This window comes from Pan paniscus, chromosome 6 (genome assembly GCF_029289425.2).
Source record: "Pan paniscus chromosome 6, NHGRI_mPanPan1-v2.0_pri, whole genome shotgun sequence".
Classification (NCBI taxonomy): Eukaryota; Metazoa; Chordata; class Mammalia; order Primates; family Hominidae; genus Pan; species Pan paniscus.
Genome location: NC_073255.2, coordinates 49,789,266 through 49,808,330, shown reverse-complemented (window position 1 = coordinate 49,808,330; position 19,065 = coordinate 49,789,266). Strand labels below are relative to the sequence as shown.

The window sequence follows — 19,065 nt, the reverse complement described above, 5'->3', positions numbered from 1 at the left end:
CCAGGGGTCAGGGGCAGCTGGGAGTCTGGGAGGAGGCTTCTCATACTCAGCTGTTGGCTGAGAGACAGCGCATGAAGGGCAGAAGCCACCCCACAGAAGGCCATGTGTGTAAGTCCTTCCCCTATTGTTTCAGGATATAAATGAGTGGGTTCAAACACCAGTGACCCTGGTTATGACTGCCTCAGACCTGCTTATTCATCACCAGCTGATATGCTTTCCAACCACTATGTTCCTAGGCATCCTGTTCCCTTGAAGATCATTGCATTTGGGGGTTTCAACTCCCTCATCCAAGTACATCTGTGTTTTATTTGCAGGTTCTCTCCACCCAACATTAGCTGAAACCAGTAGAGTCTTATAGAATATGGAGCCAGCCAGGAGATTTATGGAGAAAGCTCAACCATATTCATGAATAACGTCAATAACAGCAGCAACATATTTGAGCATGGATGTACCAAACACATCCACAAGTGGCCTGCACACAATACCTTCCTTACTGCTCAGGCAGCTCTGTAAGGTGCAAGTGCCTGCCCTCCAGGAGGGCATGACCCACAGAAGTGAAGTAACTTGTCCCAGGAACACTGGGCAGTGAAGGTTTGGAATGTTTCAAGGCTCCAGTTTTGTGTTTGTTTGTTTGTTTGAAACAGAGTCTTACTCTGTCATCCAGACTGGAGTGCAGCGGCACGATCTCTGCTCACTGCAACCTCTGCCTCCCGGGCTCAAGCAATTCTCCTGCCTCAGCCTCCCAAGTAGCTGGGATTACAGGTGCCCATCACCATGCCCGGCTAATTTTTGTATTTTTAGTAGAGACGAGGTTTCACCGTGTTGGCCAGGTTGGTTTCAAACCCCTGACCTCAAATGATCCGTCTGCCTCTGCCTCCCAAAGTGCTGGGATTACAGGCATGAGCCACACGCAGGGCCTCAAGCCTCCAGTCCTTTAACATATCAATCTTCCAGGGGCTCATGAGGCCCCCAGGGAGCACTAGGTGAGTGCAGACTCCACAGGGCACAGCAACTGTGCCTAACGCAGCTTCCCAACCTCTGGGCGTGCCAGAAGAGGAACTACAAATCATGGAGGGCAGCTGATTTGATTGATAAGCCCTGAGGCTGAGAACTCCGCTTCCTGGAACCCAATACTAACACAAGGAATTGATTTTCTACCTTACATAAGACAAAAATCCCCAGAATAAACGGCAGGTGTAGGCCTTCTGCCCAGAGCCAGAATTAGGCAATCTCTTTAGACTGTGCAAGATGCACAAACTTCCTTTCAGCCACACAAATCCAAAAAACATCACTGGAGGCTTCAAAGCAAGCCAGCTGGATACTTGGCCCAGAGTGTCAAGCTGCAAAGCATTTGCAGCACGGGGTGCCTGGCCTGGGAATCTCAGTGTCAGCACCCGCTAGGATGGCATATCCTGGACACCAGTTTCTCCTAACTGTCATCTTGTCTTGTTCCCTCTAGTTCAGTTTAATGCCTGATGGGCAGGAAAGGCAAAGAAGACTGCAGCTTCTAAGCAGCTCAAAGCAGGAGGGCCCAGGAAGCACATATGCAGTCTCCATCCATCGCAATCCCCTTTTGACCATCCCCAAGCTCTCCTGCCAGCCTGTCCCTGACCCTGGGACCTTCAACCATCTCCTCGTCCTCTTCTCAGCATCAGGCACAACAGGCAACATCTCGCTCACTACGGGGAGTTGAGCCAGCCAGGACATGAGGAGTTTTCAGATTGTGGTCAGGAAGCACTCCCGGCAAACACAAATGGGGACAAGCTACAAAATAATCGGCCTTCATATTTCAAAATGTCACTCATGTGAAAGACAAAGAGAAACCCAGGGATGGCTCCAGATTAAAGAGAGTGGGGTAGCTGGGCGCGGTGGCTCATATCTGTAATCCCAACACTTTTCGAGGCCAAGGTGGGCAGATCACCTGAGGTCAGGAGTTTGAGACCAGCCTGGCCAATATGGTGAAACCCCATCTCTACTAAAATTACAAAAGTTAGCCGGGCATGGTGGCACACACCTGTAATCCCAGCTACTCAAGAGGCTGATGCAGGAGGGTCGCTTGAACCTAGGAGGTAGAGGTTGCAGTGAGCCAAGATAGCGCCACTGTACTCCAGCCTGGGTGACAGAGTGAGACTCTGTCTTAAAAAAGAAGTGGTGGTTGGGGGTGGGCCTGTGGCAGTTAATGCTGCAAAAGTCTCCTTTGCTGTAGAGGATGCAATCAAGACACTGGCGAAATCTGAATAATAAAGTCTGCAGATTAGACAACAGTGTCAGATCTGTGCTGGTTTCTCGATTTTGATTGTTGTGCTCTAGATAGGTGAGAGAATGACCTTGAATAGACACTGAAGTGTTTAAAGGTAAGTGGTCATCATATTTCAGTTTATTCTCAAATGGTTCAGGAGAAAGAAAAATGTCAAATAGCGTGTGTGTGTGTGTAGAGACAGAGATGAAGAAACATAAAGATGAAAAGCGTAATGACACAAACACCGTGATGTTAACATTTTGGGGAATCTGTGTGAAGAATACTATTATTGCAGCTGTTCTGTAAGTTTACATTTTAAGTTTAAAAGGAAGGCCGAGCTCATGCCTGTAATCCAACTTTGGGAGGCCAAAGCGGTTAGATTGCTTGAGCTCAGGAGTTCGAGACCAGCCTGGGCAACATGGCAAAACCCCATCTCTACAAAAATATTTTAAAAATTAACTGGGTGTGGTAGCACATGCCTGTAATCCCAGCTACTCTGGGAGCTGAGGTGGGAGGATTTCTTGAGTCCAGGAGGCAGAGGCTGCAGTGAGCAGAGATCACGCCATTGCACTCCAGCCTAGACAACCGAGCGAGAACATGTCTCAAAAATAAACAAGTAAAAAGTCTACAAGGAAAAGCAATGAGGGAAAAAAGGCGTGCCCACCCTGCAATGTGCAAACCCTTCCTCATTCTCCAGGCCTGGTTCTCCTGAATGCCCAGCTTTGTCTGCCCATGGCTGGCCATCTGAGGCTACTGTCCCCAGGACCTGGCACCCCCACAACCATCTCCCAGCCCTGGCAAGGCCCACTTCCATCTGCTGCCTCCAGCCCAGACTCCCAGCTCCTCCAAGGTGCAGATCTAGCCCATCCTGCTTCTGCCCTAGTCTTGGCCAGGCCCTGGGGCTGTTCAGCAGGCTTTTAGTCCAGCCCAGGCCTCACAGGTCTTTGCAGCCTCCTCCTTAGTGCGGCCTCACTCTTAGGCCCTTTCAGCAAGAACTCCTCCAACTTCCCTCCTCTCCACTGGAAGCTCCAGTATCTCCTTTTCTCTCCTTGATCTCAGAAGAAAAAGGATGCCTTCTCATGTTCTAGGACCCAATTCCTTTCCTGAGTGCCCAACTTCTGTGCCTACTCCAGGCCTCACTGAGAGGCTTCTGTCATGACCCCTCAGCATCCCTCTCCTCTCCTCAGCCTCAGAGCTGGCTCAGGTTTCTCTGGGGTAAAACAGCCTTCATCCTGCCTTCCTTTGCCAGTACCCATCTTTTGTCACCTTCTGCCACATGAAATACCTCCTCAATCTACACTTCCTGCCCCTGCATTTACTTGTGAGCATTCTGACATCTGGCTTCCATCCCCTGGGGCCCCAAAGTGACACAGTGTCAGAGACACAGAATTTAGAATCAGAAGACTCGAGTTCCAGTCTCTGCTCCACCTCCTAAGAGCTGGGTGATTTGTGATGTGTTTCCAAAACTTGTGGGAAGCCCAAGTACATAGTTCATATACAGCTCACTATGAACTATCACCTGTGACCTCACAGTCTTCTGACCCCTTGGCCTTTCTCTCTCCTCATCCTCTTCATCTATCCCTGATTTCCCCACACAACCCTCTCTGAGCCTGATGTCCACTCCACCTGTCTGCTGGTGGCTCCCAAACCTGCATCTCTGTTACTTGCCTCTTTTCTGGACTCTGATTCTCTGAGTTCCAGAGACACTTGGAAATATCCTCTCAGGCATTCGGTCAGCTCCTCAAATTTAACATGCCAACAGTGAGATCCATCCTCAATTACGCTCAAATTGCCAAAAAGCAGTCAAAGCAGGGACTTAAGGCCACTAAGAAGTAAAAAACTTCTGAGGAAAGTATTTGATATTCCAAAAATGCATCAAAGCAGCTCATCCTGTTATGTGCCATGTATTGTGAATTACACAGGGGAGAAGTACCTAACATCTGCAGCAAGGGGGACTGTGAAAGTCTCAATTCAGTGTTTGATATCATCTTCATCTAAAGAGTTCATCCTCTTAGCCTTATTTTGCTAAGGTTAGCCTTGGTCCCTCATCATCTGAGCACCTACTTCAAAATAATCCTCGGCCAGGCACGGTGGCTCACGCCTGTGATACCAGCACTTTGGGAGGCCAAGGCCAGCGGATCACAAGGTCAGGAGTTTGAGACCAGCCTGACCAACAGTGAAACCCTGTCTCTACTAAAATTACAAAAATTAGCCAGGTGTGGTAGCACACACCCATAGTCCCAGCTACTCAGGAGGCTGAGGTAGGAGAATCACTTGATCCTGGGAGGCAAAGGTTGCAGTGAGCCGAGACCGTGCCATTACACTCCAGACTGGGCGACAGAGTGAGACTCCACCTCAAAAATAAAAATAAAAATAAAAAAATAAAAAATAGGTCAGGTGTTGTGGCTAACGCCTGTAATCCCAGCACTTTTGGAGGCCAAGGCAGGTGGATCATGAGGTCAGGAGTTCAAGACCAGCCTGGCCAAGATGGTGAAACCCCGTCTCTGCTAAAAATACAAAAATTAGCCGGGCACAGTAGTGGGCGCCTGTAATCCCAGCTACTTGGGAGGCTGAGGCAGGAGAATCGCTTGAACCCGGGAGGTGGAGGTTGCAGTGAGCCGAGATCACGCCACTGCATTCTAGCCTGGGTGACAGAGAAGACTGTCTCGAAAATGAAAATAAAAATAAATAAATAAATAAATAAATAATAAAAAATAATAATCCGGCTGGGTGTGGTGGCTCATGCCTGTAATCCCAGCACTTTGGGAGGCCGAGGCAGGCAGATCATGAGGTGAGGAGTTCAAGACCAGCCTGGCCAACATAGTGAAACCCCATCTCTACTAAAAATACAAAATAAAATTAGCCAGGCATGGTGGCTGGCGCCTGTAGTCCCAGCCACTTGAGAGGCTAAGGGAGGCGAATCACTTGAACCTGGGAGGCGGAGGTTGCAGTGAGCGGAGATCGTGCCACTGCACTCCAGCCTGGGCGACACAGCAAGACTCTGTCTAAATAATAATAATAATCCTCCAACTGGGTGCAGTGGTGTGTGCCTGTAATCCCAGCTACTTGGGAAGCTGAGGTAGGAGGATTACTTGAGCCTAAAAGTTCAAGACAAGCCTGGGCAACATAACAAGACCTTGCCTCCGAAAAAAAAGAAAAAAAAATCATCCTCCTCTCCTTCTCTCATGCCCCACATTTAGTTTTCGAATCCTGAGCCAAAGGCCCCACATGCTCCCTCCCCTCCCACCAGCACTGCCACCAGCTGCACCCAATCCTTGCTGGCTCTTGTCTGCAACACAGTCATTGCCTCCAACTAAGAGCCCATCCTAGGTCCCACCCTAACCCACCCATGCTATCCTCTACTATGGATCACTTCCTTGAAGCACAGAGCTCGAGGTGTTACACTTCTGTTCGCACAGTCAAGTGGCTCCCCCTTGACTCTTCAATCTAGCCCAAGCTCCCTGCCTACAAGTCAAAGGCCTCCCCAGTAGGACCCAGTCTAACTACCTTCCAGATCCATTGTTCACCACTCACTCCTCATAGATGCTGGGCTCTATCCAAACTGAACTTCTCACCATCTGGGGACATATGTTCCCTCTGCCCAAAATAATCTACCCCTGTCTCCACCTGTTGAGATCCATCCCTAAAGGATTATTCAATAAATAGTACTGGAACAATTGGTTAGTCATTTGGAGGAAATTTTTTAAATTCTTCACTCATACTATACACCAAAATATATTTCAGATAGTTAAACGTAAAATGTAAATATATAGTAAAACCACATATATAAAAAATAAAACCATAAAAAGCTTCTAAAAGTGTTCAAAAACATGACTACCGAATATCTGAAAGGGGAGAAGATCCTAGGCTTAAAGCAAAGAATGAAATTTCAAAAGAAACAAGCAATATATCTGACTCATTAAATAGAATTTGACTGGTTAAAATCAAACTGATAAGAAATGAACAGAGGGGTCCGGGCGCGGTGGCTCATGCCTGTAATCCCAGCACTTTGGGAGGCCGAGGCAGGCAGATCACAAGGTCAGGAGATCTAGACCATCCTGGCTAACACAGTGAAACCCCATCTCTACTAAAAACACAAAAAAATTAGCCGGGCGTGGTGGCAGGCGCCTGCAGTCCCACCTACTCGGAAGGCTGAGGCAAGAGAATGGCATGAACCCGGGAAACGTGGCTTGCAATGAGCCAAGATCACACCACTGCACTCCAGCCTGAGCGACAGAGCAAGACTCTCAAAAAAAAAGAAAGAAAGAAAGAAAGAAATGAACAGAGGGGGCTGGGCGCAGTGGCTCATGCCTATAATCCCAGCACTTTGGGAGGCCAAGGTGGGCGGATCACGAGGTCAAGAGATCAAGACCATCCTGGCCAACATGGTGAAACCCTGTCTCTACTAAAACTACAAAAATTAGCTGGGCACGGTGGTCGCATGCCTGTAGTTCCAGCTACTCAGGAGGCTGAGGCAGGAGAATCCATTGAACCCGGGAGACAGAGGTTGCAGTAAGCTGAGATCATGCCACTGCACTCCAGCCTGGTGACAGAGTGAGACTCTGTCTCAAAAAAAAAAAAGAAATGAACAGAGAGATAGAGAGTCCTTTTCATGAACTGAATGTTGGCGTCCTCTATGTAGGGAAGTTGCATTAGAGAGGAGAAATCAGAAAGTTGGTTAGCAAGAAACCAGAGAAGGAGCTGGGTGGACATCTTTCACAAAGGTCAAGTGATGCCTGACATTGCATTCCTTCCTTAGGGATTTTAATGTCTCAATCCTCTCCAAGGATTGAATTGTTCACGACCCAAAATTTGGTATCTTCCTCTGAACTCTCCTTCTTCTAGGAAACTGATGTCAAATCCACCCTACCTGCTGGCAGCTCCCACACCTAATTACTACTGACCCATGTGGATGCACCCGAGTTCACATTTATTGAGCACTCACTGTAATTCAGGCATTAAGCTAAACATGTTTCAAGGATTACTGCCCAACAACCCTACAAGGTATTTTTTTTTTTTAGTGCAGTTGTCCCCAACATCCTCTTTGATTCCTGTCTTTTCAAAATAATAATAACTACTTTATTGGGGTCTAATTTCTCTACAATAAACTACACTTGAATGAGTTTTGGCAAATCTGTGAAATCACTACCATAAACAAGACACAGAATACATCACCCTTAAAAGTTTCCTTGTATTACCCTTTCCAATCTGTCCCTCCATATTCAGGCCCAGGCAACTACTGATTTGCTCTCTGACACACACACACACACATACACACACACCTTCCTCTTTCATATACTTTTATATAAATGGGGTCATACAAACTGTGTGATCATACTTTCACTTCCCTCGGGTAAATACCTAGATGTGGAGGCTGGCTGCGGTGGGTCACGCCTGTAATCCTAGCACTTTGGGAGGCCGAGGTGGGTGGATTGCCTGAGCTCAGGTGTTCGAGACCGGCCTGAGCAACACGGTGAAACCCTATCTCTACTAAAATACAAAAAATGAGCTGGGTATGGCTATAGTCCCAGCTACTCAGGAGGCTGAAGCAGGAGAATTGCTTGAACCCAGGAGGCAGAGGTTGCAGTGAGCCAAGATTGTTCCACTGCACTCCAACCTGGGCAACAGAGCAAGACTGCTCAAAAAAAAAAAAAAAAAAGTGGAAATGTTGGGTCTTATTTTATGAAAGGTATATACGAAACTGCCAAACTGTTTCCCAAAGCATTTATACCATTTTATATCCTTACTAGCAATGTATGAGTTCCAGTTTCTTCACATCCTTCTCAACACTTGATGTCACATTTTTTAATTTTAGCCATTCTAGTTGGTATTTCATTCTGACTTTAATTTATATTTCCCTAATGATGAATAATGTTGAGCACTGTTTCATGTGCTTACTGGCTTTTTTGACGAAGTGTCTGTTAAAATCTTTCGCCTTTTATATTGGGTTATCTTATTATTTGTGTTCTTTACAAGTCCATTGTTGGATTCACTATCTATGAATAACTACATTTAGGCTGGGTGTGGTGGCTCACATCTGTAATCCCAGCACTTTGGGAGGCTGAGGCGGGCAGATCACCTGAGGTCAGGAGTTCAAGACCAGCCTGGCCAACATTGTGGAACCCCATCTCTACTAAAAACACAAAAATTAGTCGGGTGTGGTGGCGGTTGCCTGTAATCCCAGCTACTCAGGAGGCTGAGGTAGGAGAATTGCTTGAACCCGGGAGGTGGAGGGTGTAATGAGCTAAAATCACGCCACTGCACTCCAGCCTGGGTGACAGAGCAAGACTCAAAAAAAAAAAAAAAAAATTAAGGATGAGGACATTTTGGCTTTGGAAAATCAAGTAACTGGTCAAGGTCACAGATTCAAACCCAGAGCAGTTGCAGAGCCTACACTTTTTAACACTATTCCAATTCTGCCTCTTGTTACACCTCAATGCTTACAACAAAAAGACCTCATAGGAATTATTCATTTTATTGATAAAGAAACTAAAGATTGGCAGTCAATTCCCTTAACCACTTTAATATGGCTAACTGTGGGGACAGTTAACTGATCTCTGGATCCCAAATCTAACCTCATCCTAAATCATCTTCTTTCTATATTGTTCCCAAAGTGATCTTTCCAAAATGTGAACCTGATCACATACGGTGGCTCCAGACTCTTGGGTAGGCACTAACTCTCCCGCACTGCAAATGGCTTTCCTTGATCTAATCCACCCTCCCGTGTCATCTACGACCATTCTTCAGGCATACACACCCCCAGCTGCTCTGAGCTCCCAGCATCAGGCCCTTGGTGCCTCTGCACTGCCGTCTCCTATGCCGGGTGGCTCTTCTCCAGAGTTGCCAGGCCAACTGCAGTCTGCCCTTCAGAGTCAGCTCATGCCTCCTCTAGGGAACCCCACAGGCTGGTCAGAACCCGCTTCCGAGTGCTCCAAAGGATCTCCCTCCCCCCGGTCGCCAGTGTATAGACTGGAACTCTGTTCCCAGCACACAACCAGCGCGGGCAGGCTGGGGCCTGAGTATGCTCAGCTAACGCCCCGGAAGCGAGAAGGAGGGAAGTAGACGACACCGGAGTCTAAAGTAAAAGTGTCACGGGAAGAGGCGCGTAGACAGACGGAGCGGGCGGCTGAGTCACGCTAAGGCTGGCAAGTCCCCAGGCCTAGAAACCGAGCAGTAACACTAGCCTACTCTCAGCTTGCCGCCCGCCCGGCGCGGCCCCTGACGTCACCCCTCTGCGCCACGCCGCCGCGGCGCTTCCGGCCGCGAGGCCGCGGAGGGCGGGACGGAGTGACTTCACGGGAAACGCGCGCCGGAAGTGGCTACGGCTGCACGGAAGTCGCGGGGGCGGGGCGCGGAGGCGATGGGGGGGCGGCGGCGGCCGGCGATGAGCGGCGGGAGCGCGTGAGCGAGCCGGGCGGGCGAGGCTGGGGGGCCCCGGAGCGCGAGCCGCAGGGCGGAGGGCGGGGGCGCGAGCGCGGCGGGCGGTGGCGGCGAGGCGGCGGCCTAGAAGATGGCGGACGGCGACAGCGGCAGCGAGCGCGGCGGCGGCGGTGGGCCGGGCGGGTTCCAGCCCGCGTCCCGCGGCGGCGGCGAGCAAGAGACGCAGGAGCTGGCCTCGAAGCGGCTGGACATCCAGAACAAGCGCTTCTACTTAGATGTGAAGCAGAACGCCAAGGGCCGCTTCCTCAAGATCGCCGAGGTGGGCGCGGGCGGTTCCAAGAGCCGCCTCACGCTGTCCATGGCGGTGGCCGCCGAGTTCCGCGACTCGCTGGGCGACTTCATAGAACACTACGCGCAGCTGGGCCCTAGCAGCCCCGAGCAGCTGGCGGCGGGCGCCGAGGAGGGCGGCGGGCCGCGGCGCGCGCTCAAGAGCGAATTCTTGGTGCGTGAGAACCGCAAGTACTACCTGGACCTCAAGGAGAACCAGCGCGGCCGCTTCCTGCGCATCCGCCAAACGGTCAACCGCGGCGGTGGCGGCTTCGGCGCGGGCCCCGGGCCCGGCGGCTTGCAGAGCGGCCAGACCATCGCGCTGCCTGCGCAGGGCCTCATCGAGTTCCGCGACGCGCTGGCGAAGCTCATAGACGACTACGGAGGCGAGGACGACGAGCTGGCAGGCGGCCCGGGAGGCGGCGCCGGGGGCCCAGGGGGCGGCCTGTATGGAGAGCTCCCGGAGGGCACCTCCATCACCGTGGACTCCAAGCGCTTTTTCTTCGATGTGGGCTGCAACAAATACGGGGTGTTTCTGCGAGTGAGCGAGGTGAAGCCGTCCTACCGCAATGCCATCACCGTGCCCTTCAAAGCCTGGGGCAAGTTCGGGGGCGCCTTTTGCCGGTATGCGGATGAGATGAAAGAAATCCAGGAACGACAGAGGGATAAGCTTTATGAGCGACGTGGTGGGGGCAGCGGCGGCGGCGAAGAGTCAGAGGGTGAGGAGGTGGATGAGGATTGAAACGGGCAGCTTCCCCTACAGGCCTCCACCCAACCACCATCCCCTTGGCTAGAGAATTCCCTTTCCTGCTCATCCCCAGTGAGCTAGTGGAGAGGGAGCAAGGGAGGCCGCAGAGGGAAAAAACAAAACGTAACACAGTTAAGAGAAATAATCGTAAGAGAACAGTGACGGACAACTTGAGAAAAGCAGTCCAGTTCCAAGGAACTGACAGCAACCTGCAAAGAGGAAAACAGCATCTCCTCACCTGCGTAAAATTGTCTCAGCTTCTGTTGTTTCTCAACTGAGGTTCGTAAACCCATCAGGATAATCCCTGGAGGGAATAGATCCTTGCACATCCAGGGCAAGAAACATGTCCAAGTTACCCAGACCATTGATAACAGTTGCATTTAGGTTGCACCTGGGTAATCTGGCATAAAAGATCTCTCTAGGCCTCACTGTTGCGGTGTCTATCCCTTCACCTCCATTGAAATCAGCATTTTGGATCTAGGTCTTCATGGAATCCTTGAGAAGAGAGGCCTTTACAATTACCCAGTTCTGAGGGTTCAGGTTCACGAAAAGAAATGCAACTTGGGATAATCATGAACAGGTTAAAGATAAGATTTCAAGAAGCCATCTAAGAATACAGAACCAAATTGGATCCATTTTTTTAAAAAAATGGTTTTGCATGGAACCTGGACCAAGGCAAATGTCTTTTCTTCGCAGAATTGTTTTCCAGGATGCCAGTGGATTCAGATAGCAATGCTTGGAGTAGAATCCGTTACTAAAATAGTTTCAAAGTTGACAAAAAATTTTCAAAGATAAAAGCAGTTTTACATTGGGGGTTGCTGAGGTAGGCACAAGAAAAAGTCAGGCATAAAGCACAAGGCAGACTGTTTGAGTGGATTGGTTGCTGCTCACTAAAGTTGTTCCCCTGATCTCTAAATATGGAGGTCATTACCAAGAAATGCTTTGGTATGAATGAGAGCCAGATCTCCACTGTGTGAGCCAGTGAATTATGGCTAATTCGGCTGTTACAGCCACTGGTTGGCTGGATTTTAAACCATAAAACTTGAAGATTACCTACAAAAGTAACAGTGTGGCTATAAGCCTGAGCTTTAATGGATATACATCCTCACGGAAAAGTTGGAAATAACCAAAACTGAAGTCTTAATTTACCTTCAGTTTAATCTGTGGATTTGTTCAAATACTAAAGATCCTCAGGTCCAGAATTCCAGCATCATTTATTCTTTTAAAATTTTTAAGAACTTGATCCATTGTATCAGTACCTCACAATCAGAGTTGGCAAATGATGGATGAGTGATTCAAGCAGTGCACCCGGTGGAAGCTGAAATCCATCTGTGAATGGAACTGAAGTGAACGTGAATATGCTGACTATATCCTGGAAGCATTTTTATACCATCTTGAAATTTCAACAAACTGGCTTTTGCCAGTTAATCCAGCTGTCTTTCAAGAATAAAAGTTGGGGTTTTCAAGGATCGCCTCTTCTATATTTTAAATGGATTTTCAGTAGAAATGATTTTTACTAATCAAGTTAATCCCACCCCATCAAAAGGTATTCCTAGAAATGTCATAGACCTAGGTAACTTTGAATTGAATGGGAGCTAACGTTCTTTCCAAAGTTTTCAGGTATTCTTTGTGTGACACCTTCTCAACCAGGAGGCAAGTAACCCCACCTCCACAATCTTAGTATTTTTTTTAAACTGCATGCCTGCCCCTTATTTGAGCTGCCTTTTTAATTTATTGCATATCCTTTTTATTATCTTATTTTGGTATTATTCAATCTATACAATCTTTTTGTATTTATTGGGAAATGAGTAATATACAAAAAGGTTTTCATGTATTTGTGGCTGAGAGGGCGGGAAATAATTGTGTACATAAAATTAGGCTTTTTTAAAAAAATAGATTATGATGCAGAATATTGTTGATCTTAGATTAAAAAGTGGAAGAGCCACAAACATTGGTGCCCTTTTCAGACTATTTCTCTACTCTCATCATCCACAGTAGAATTTTTAAACAGATTTTTTTAAAGCTTTTCTTTTAAATTTTTCTCCGTTGCAAAGAATGTTTCCTAAATTGTATGGGAGCAATAGTATTTTTGATGTTTTAATGACATCCGTATACTTGTACTGTATTTTGTACTACAAGGCAGCTGTTTTTCAATAATGTCCTGCTGTATTTACCTACGTGTTTTGAGTGTCTATTTCTTTGCTGCGGAGAACAAATTCCTAAATAGTTTTAGTAAAGGAGCTGAGAAGCTAGCATTAGGTTTGCAGAAACTATTTAAGTTTCAACTCTGAGGCAGCAATGAAAATTTAAGTTGCAGCTATTAGTTGATTGCTGTAACTTTTTCATTTTCAAACCATGTACAATTCTTGTATAGACCAACTTGTTTTCTTGCTTCAGTGGTGGTTCTGTTGCTCAGCTGCAGTGAGCCAGTTCAATTTTGCAAAGGTGCAGTACCTCTCCTTTTCAAGGGGTTGGTTTATTCTTTTTTCTTTTTGTTTGGCTGAATTGCAGTAACTAGCCTTGCCTTTCTATTCTGTAGAAATGACAGGGTCTTCACAATCCTTCACCAGTGGCTACTAAGCTATAATTAGCTGAATAGAAAGAATGTGGAAGTGGTCTGAGGCATATAGAGTATATGCCAAGAACACTACCATATATGGCATCAGCTTTGGTTACCAGAGAAATTTTCTTAGTCATTAGACCATGTAACAGTAATATATCATATGTAAATCTTTAGATATCAATTTGAAAATCCTCCAAAAAAAGGAGCAAAGAATGCATAAGCTATGTGTTGGCAAAAGTAATTTATATTAAAATTTTGACCTGCCTATGTAAGATTAAGTGGTAATGTCATAGTGGTGGGTTTTTAAGTCTTAACCAATCTCTAAGGTTTGTTTCTCCTGCAAGGGATGGTTCATGGCCTCTCTTCCCACTGCAGGAAGATTGCAGAAGGCTGTGGATTAATTGTAGCATTTCACTGATCTTCACTCCAGTCACTAGGGACAATAGAAACCTGCAAAACACAGATTCATTCGTAAATATTATTAATAGCTTATTAAAGGAAATGGTCTTTGTTAATTCCAGTCAGATAATGGCATTGTACAGACATGGGAAACAACCAATTTTTTTTGTTTTTTCAGTTGTTGCTATGAATGATTTTGAGCCTTTTTTTTTAAGCTTGGCAAACATCCCAGCTAATCAAAATAGTCATATTCCTGAGAAGTAGGAAACTAAAACTTCTTTTCATATAATTGTTAGAAGGTTTGTTTCCCAAACTACCATAGTTACAAAGGTGAAAAGCCAAATTTTAGGAACAGAATCAAAAGAATAAAAATCTGTGAAGAGATCCTACTACTCTTCCTTCTATGTTTTGGTTTTGGTTTCTGTTGTCCTTATCATTTCAGCAAGTGGAACAGCAGCAAGTTTTTCAGTGCATATGCTGCACAGAACAAAATATAAATCTGTATGGCACCAAAAATCAAAGTGAAAACCAAACCAAAAACCCAAACACCCTATGTAACTATCGGAGGCATATACGTGGTATACATGACTGTAGCTGTGATACACACATGGCTACTTGTCACATCACTTTCCATAATTATTTACTGCAAAATGATTGAGAGGCTTTTGGTGCAGGCAGCCGTTAACCTCCTGCTTCCTTTGTTACCTCTGGATTACTTTGCAGTAAATTGCAGGTCTTTTAAGAGATTCAAGCTTCAGTTTTCTCAAAACAAAACAAATATCCTGTCTTATCTGAAAATGCAGGGTTGTGGGCAAAAGAGGCTGGTTATAATAATGCCCTCATATTGAGTGGTCTGTAAACGGCTGCACACTTCAGGCACTGTAGTTGCTGAAGATGCTTTGTTAAATGTGACCTTAACTGGCTTTACAGGGGTGTAGAATGTAATCTACACAAGGTGACTTTGCATCTATCTTGCTCTTGAGGTGGATGAAATTGAGAAGCTGGAGTGTGTAAGCCATGCACATAAGTATTCTTCACTGTAAATTTTGTTTTCATTTTTAACCCAATTATGGTACTTTATCCAATGCACAACTGATCTCTCAGTAGATATTCATTTGAAAATAGTGTGGCCTTGATCAGTGAGAAAGGGAAGGAGAAAAGTGACTTTTTTGCTTATGTAGAAATGACTCATTTGCTGAGAGTTTGTCTTTCTGCAGCACTCTTGGTATAATGTTAGTGATCGGTCTCCTTTTTGATTGGGGAAAGTTAATGTTTTTGACCCTGGAGTTAATTCAGTTGAGTTATCTTATATTTTTAGGAAGTATCAGAATTGCTCTGATGAATAACAAAGTTGACTGTTTTGATGTCCAATCTCAGGTTTTAGAATATAGTGGTGTAAAGTCCCACTATTTTTAATTCTTAAAACAACTTTAATTTCGTACACCCTAAAAGTCACATGAATAAGGCCTGTTCAGAGAGCAGAGCCTCCATCTTTTTGCTCCTTTTCTACTTTGTACTTCACTTGAAAAAATATCAAGTGACTTTACATTGTATATTTCCATTGTAACCCTGACATTTCTCAAAGATAAAGCACTTTTTGATCATGAAATACATGAAATCTTTGTGTGATGTGGATCATAGTTTCTCAGGCTCCCTTAGATAATTGCTTATGAATATTGTTCTAACTCTGTGTAAGAAGAGTAGAAATCTTTGCTAATGTTAGAAGGTTTGTATTATTGATCCAGAATGCATTTTGCTAGTTTCCAATGGATGGGAGAGTAAATAATGCTGCATTCACAATTTAATAAGTTACTTTCCCTTGAGCCTTAAGGTAACTTTTTCTTTTCTGTCAACTACAGCACTGAAGTTATAGTAAGTGAATGAGATTATCAGTTTTCAGGGTTGGTTTTAGAGTACTGTAAATCAATTAGCTGTCTTCCTAAAGAGTTACAACTCCCATTCAGTATACTGGATAATGGGTGTGTGGGTGGGGCTGGGGAGGGCGGGAGATAGTTTGTAGAAAAGAAAAAAGAAAAAAAAAAAAACACATTTACCTTAAGAAAATATAGACAAAAAAGAATAAAGTATGTGTCATATGCTCCATTTGAGATTCCAAATGCGGCCGGGCGTGGTGGCTCACGCCTGTAATCCCAGCACTCTGGGAGGCTGAGGTGGGCGGATCAGTTCAGGTCAGCCTGGACAACATGGTGAAACCCCGTCTCTACTAAAAATACTAAAATTAGCCGGGCATGGTGGTGCATGCCTGTAGTCCCAGCTACTTGGGAGGCTGAGGCAGGAGAATGGCATGAACCCAGGAGGCGGAGGTTGCAGTGAGCCAAGATCGCGCCATTGCACTCCAGCCTGGGTAACAGAACAAGACTCCGTCTCAAAAAATAAATAAATTCGAAATGTAAGGTGGAAATGGCAGATTATAACTTCATTTCCCCCATTTTTAACTTAGAAAAAACAAAGTCCTTAATTTTCAAGTATTAGCCCCCCAGAAGTTTCAGCAGATAGCTGGACTCTTGAATAATGAGTTCTTTTGATATGTTTGACTTTGCTATTTAAAGTCTCCTTTCCCAGCCCTCAGTCTTAAAACTCAGTTTTATTACTGACGGATTTAACAGACTCTTACTTGAAAATTGTCCAATTATCAGTACTGAAAATTAGATTTGGAAAATGAAAAAATAATAAAATCGCATCAAGAAAACTTATTACCTTAGAGATTCCCAATTGATATCTGTACCCCTGATCCAAGTAAGGCCTTTATGAATGTATTTTATATTTCCTAAAGAAATAGGGAATATGCCATCAATGTAATCACCTCTATTCACAATCATTTAATTTGAAAATCTAACTCATGTCTCTTGAATTAGACATTCCAATTGGGATAGGTAGAGTCATGTTAAAACAATAGAATAGCAACTGCCATATTGGTAGTTTCACTGCTCAATATGATTTCTAATAAGAGCAGAGCTTTATTGGAAGCTAAAACTCATTTTTCTCCATAGATGATTCTAACAGTTTAATAAAAAAGTATAATTATACTTTAAGTGTCAACAGATTTTGAGTCTAGAAGCAAATTTCATTTTCCTTGTGTTATATCTAATATCCATTGACATGGGTAAGAAAACTAATTATGTCTTTTTAGTATGATGAAATGTGGGCCCAGAGTATTGGAAAGAAAGCAATAGCCCTATTCAGTGTCCACTAGGATGGATATTGCCGAAGGCATGAGTTTGTCCTTTTTTCCCCCTTACCTTAACACTTCAATAGCTAACTTTTTCCAAAGTATCCATTTAGGCCATCTCTTATTTCTTAAAGCCAAATATTTCGTCCCCAGGCTTAACTCTGAGTTGCAAGATCAGGCTGGTTGGAAGAATCTTTATATTTAGAAATAGGATGGTGAGTGGTTTGTTTATTCTCTTGTAAAATTCCTTTTTCAGAGACATAACTGCAGGGAGAGTCCCAAGAGAACTGAAGAACTGGATTATATCACTAAACACATTTGTGTTGTAGGAATTTGGGAGTTTCATTTTGAACTGATAAGATATTAGACATAAACCCTTGTTCCAGCCCACATGTGTCATCCCTGTGTACAAAAGCTCTCTGGATTCTTTTTTTTTTTTTTTTTTTTTTTTTTTTTGAGACGGAGTTTCGCTTTTATCATCCAGGCTGGAGTGAGTGTAGTGGCTTGATCTCAGCTCACTGCAACCTTTGCCTCCCGGGCTCAAGCGATTCTCCTGCCTCAGCCTCCCAAGTAGCTGGGATTACAAGCATGTGCCACCATGCCCAGCTAATTTTTTGTATTTTTAGTAGAGACGGGGTTTCACCATGTTGGCCAGGCTGGTCTCGAACTCCTGACCTCAAGTGATCTGCCCGCCTCAGCTTCCCAAAATGCTGGAATTACAGGCATGAGCCATCACGCCTAGCCTACTCTCTGAATTTCTAAAAGTCAGTAGGTTGACCAAAAAGTCTAGAAACTGGCTTTAAGTCAGTATGGGACATACTTATAAAGAGTCCATGGTTTTGCACGTTTCGGTAGACAAGTAAATCTGAGTTATTTTTCAATGACTTACCAATATTTGAATAGTAACTAAGATCGTCAGTGTATCTGGACTTCTTTTTTTGAAGTTCTAAAACAATTATAGTAGGGATTTATTATTTTGGGCCTCCATCCAGATGTTTTTCCAAGATCATTTTTAAAATTCATTTGTCTTCTGTTTCCAGATAACATACTTTCCATTCTATAGGAATCTTCACTGCCAATCATAGTATCTACCAGTGGCTTCCTTAGACTATTCACTCCAAAGCTGGGACTGATGTCCTGCCAGTAGAGAATCTACAGAAATAATTTGAATGAATTAAAACCAAATCTTGATAGCAGGAGACAGCTTCCTGATCTAGATGTACAATTAGAGTTTAGGTTGGAAATTACTTTAAAATGTGTTTTTTGGGGATGTCTTCAATCTCTGTGTAAATACCCACATGCTTATGCATTGTAAACCAAGTGTGTATTCCTGTGTATGAATTTGTAGAACTGATTTCTGCTTCAAGAGAAGCTGCACCTTTAATTTTTTAAGGTCCCCTCCACCTGTAACCCTATAAATGTCTGTAAATAAAACACTAAAATTTGTAGTGATAGGATCAATTTGGGAATATCTGCTGAGAGACCAAAAAGTTCATTTTTTTAAGTACCTTGGTTAAAGAGTAAAGATTATTCCTCTTATTTTTTAAAGAAGAATGCACTTTAACAAACATAGAGCTGCATGGGCAATTCAAACAAATCTGTGAAGTGCAGTACCCATTCAGAAATCACACTTCCTGAAAACTGTTCAAAAGCAGAGTCCAGACGGGCTGTTGATCTCACTGCCTGTAGGTTGAAGCTCAGATTCTGATCAATTTTGAGAGGAGCAGGGCTGCTTCAAAAGAGCAATGTGAATACAGTCAGAAGCTTCAGACTGGTCTGTAAAAATGGCGGGTCCCGTATTTACCACTAACTAGCAAAACTGACAGAAAAACTCACAGAGAAAAAAATGTAAGAATCCTTCCTGCTGGTGTGCACTCCTTACAATAGACTTTTGCAAATGGAGTTTTACAGTCTATATTTAAAAAAAATTGTATGTTTGTAACAAATAAAGTATACAGAAAAGTGAATGATAATCTTGTGCTTGTGTCTCTAAGTAATTATGTGGTGATAGGGGAGGGAAATCCCATCTGTTGGGGCTCACGAATGGGTATGGAATCAGGAGTTCCCACTTAAAATGACTTAAGTCATTGCACATTTCATCTGAACTATAGCCTGTTCTAGAACTTCTGGGTTGCCGTAACCCTTTTCTAGTAAGCAATTTGTGGAGTAAATCAAAACTGTAAATTAATTTTATGCTTTGGTTGGTAACCTAGACAGCC

General features: G+C 44.7%; 1 protein-coding gene across 1 annotated transcript; it reads left to right on the top strand.

Moving 5' to 3' along the window:
- The first annotated feature begins 6,002 nt into the window (after window positions 1–6,002).
- Window positions 6,003–18,819, top strand: PURB (purine rich element binding protein B). The gene has a single exon (XM_034964049.4). It carries the CDS (start codon window positions 9,750–9,752, stop codon window positions 10,686–10,688), a length of 939 nt encoding a protein of 312 aa, XP_034819940.1. The 5' UTR covers window positions 6,003–9,749; the 3' UTR covers window positions 10,689–18,819.
- Window positions 18,820–19,065: the final 246 nt, after the last annotated feature.

Coding starts and splice junctions, on each gene's coding strand:
- PURB (XM_034964049.4), top strand. CDS start 9,750: ATGGCGGACGGCGACAGCGGCAGCGAGCGCGGCGGCGGCGGTGGGCCG.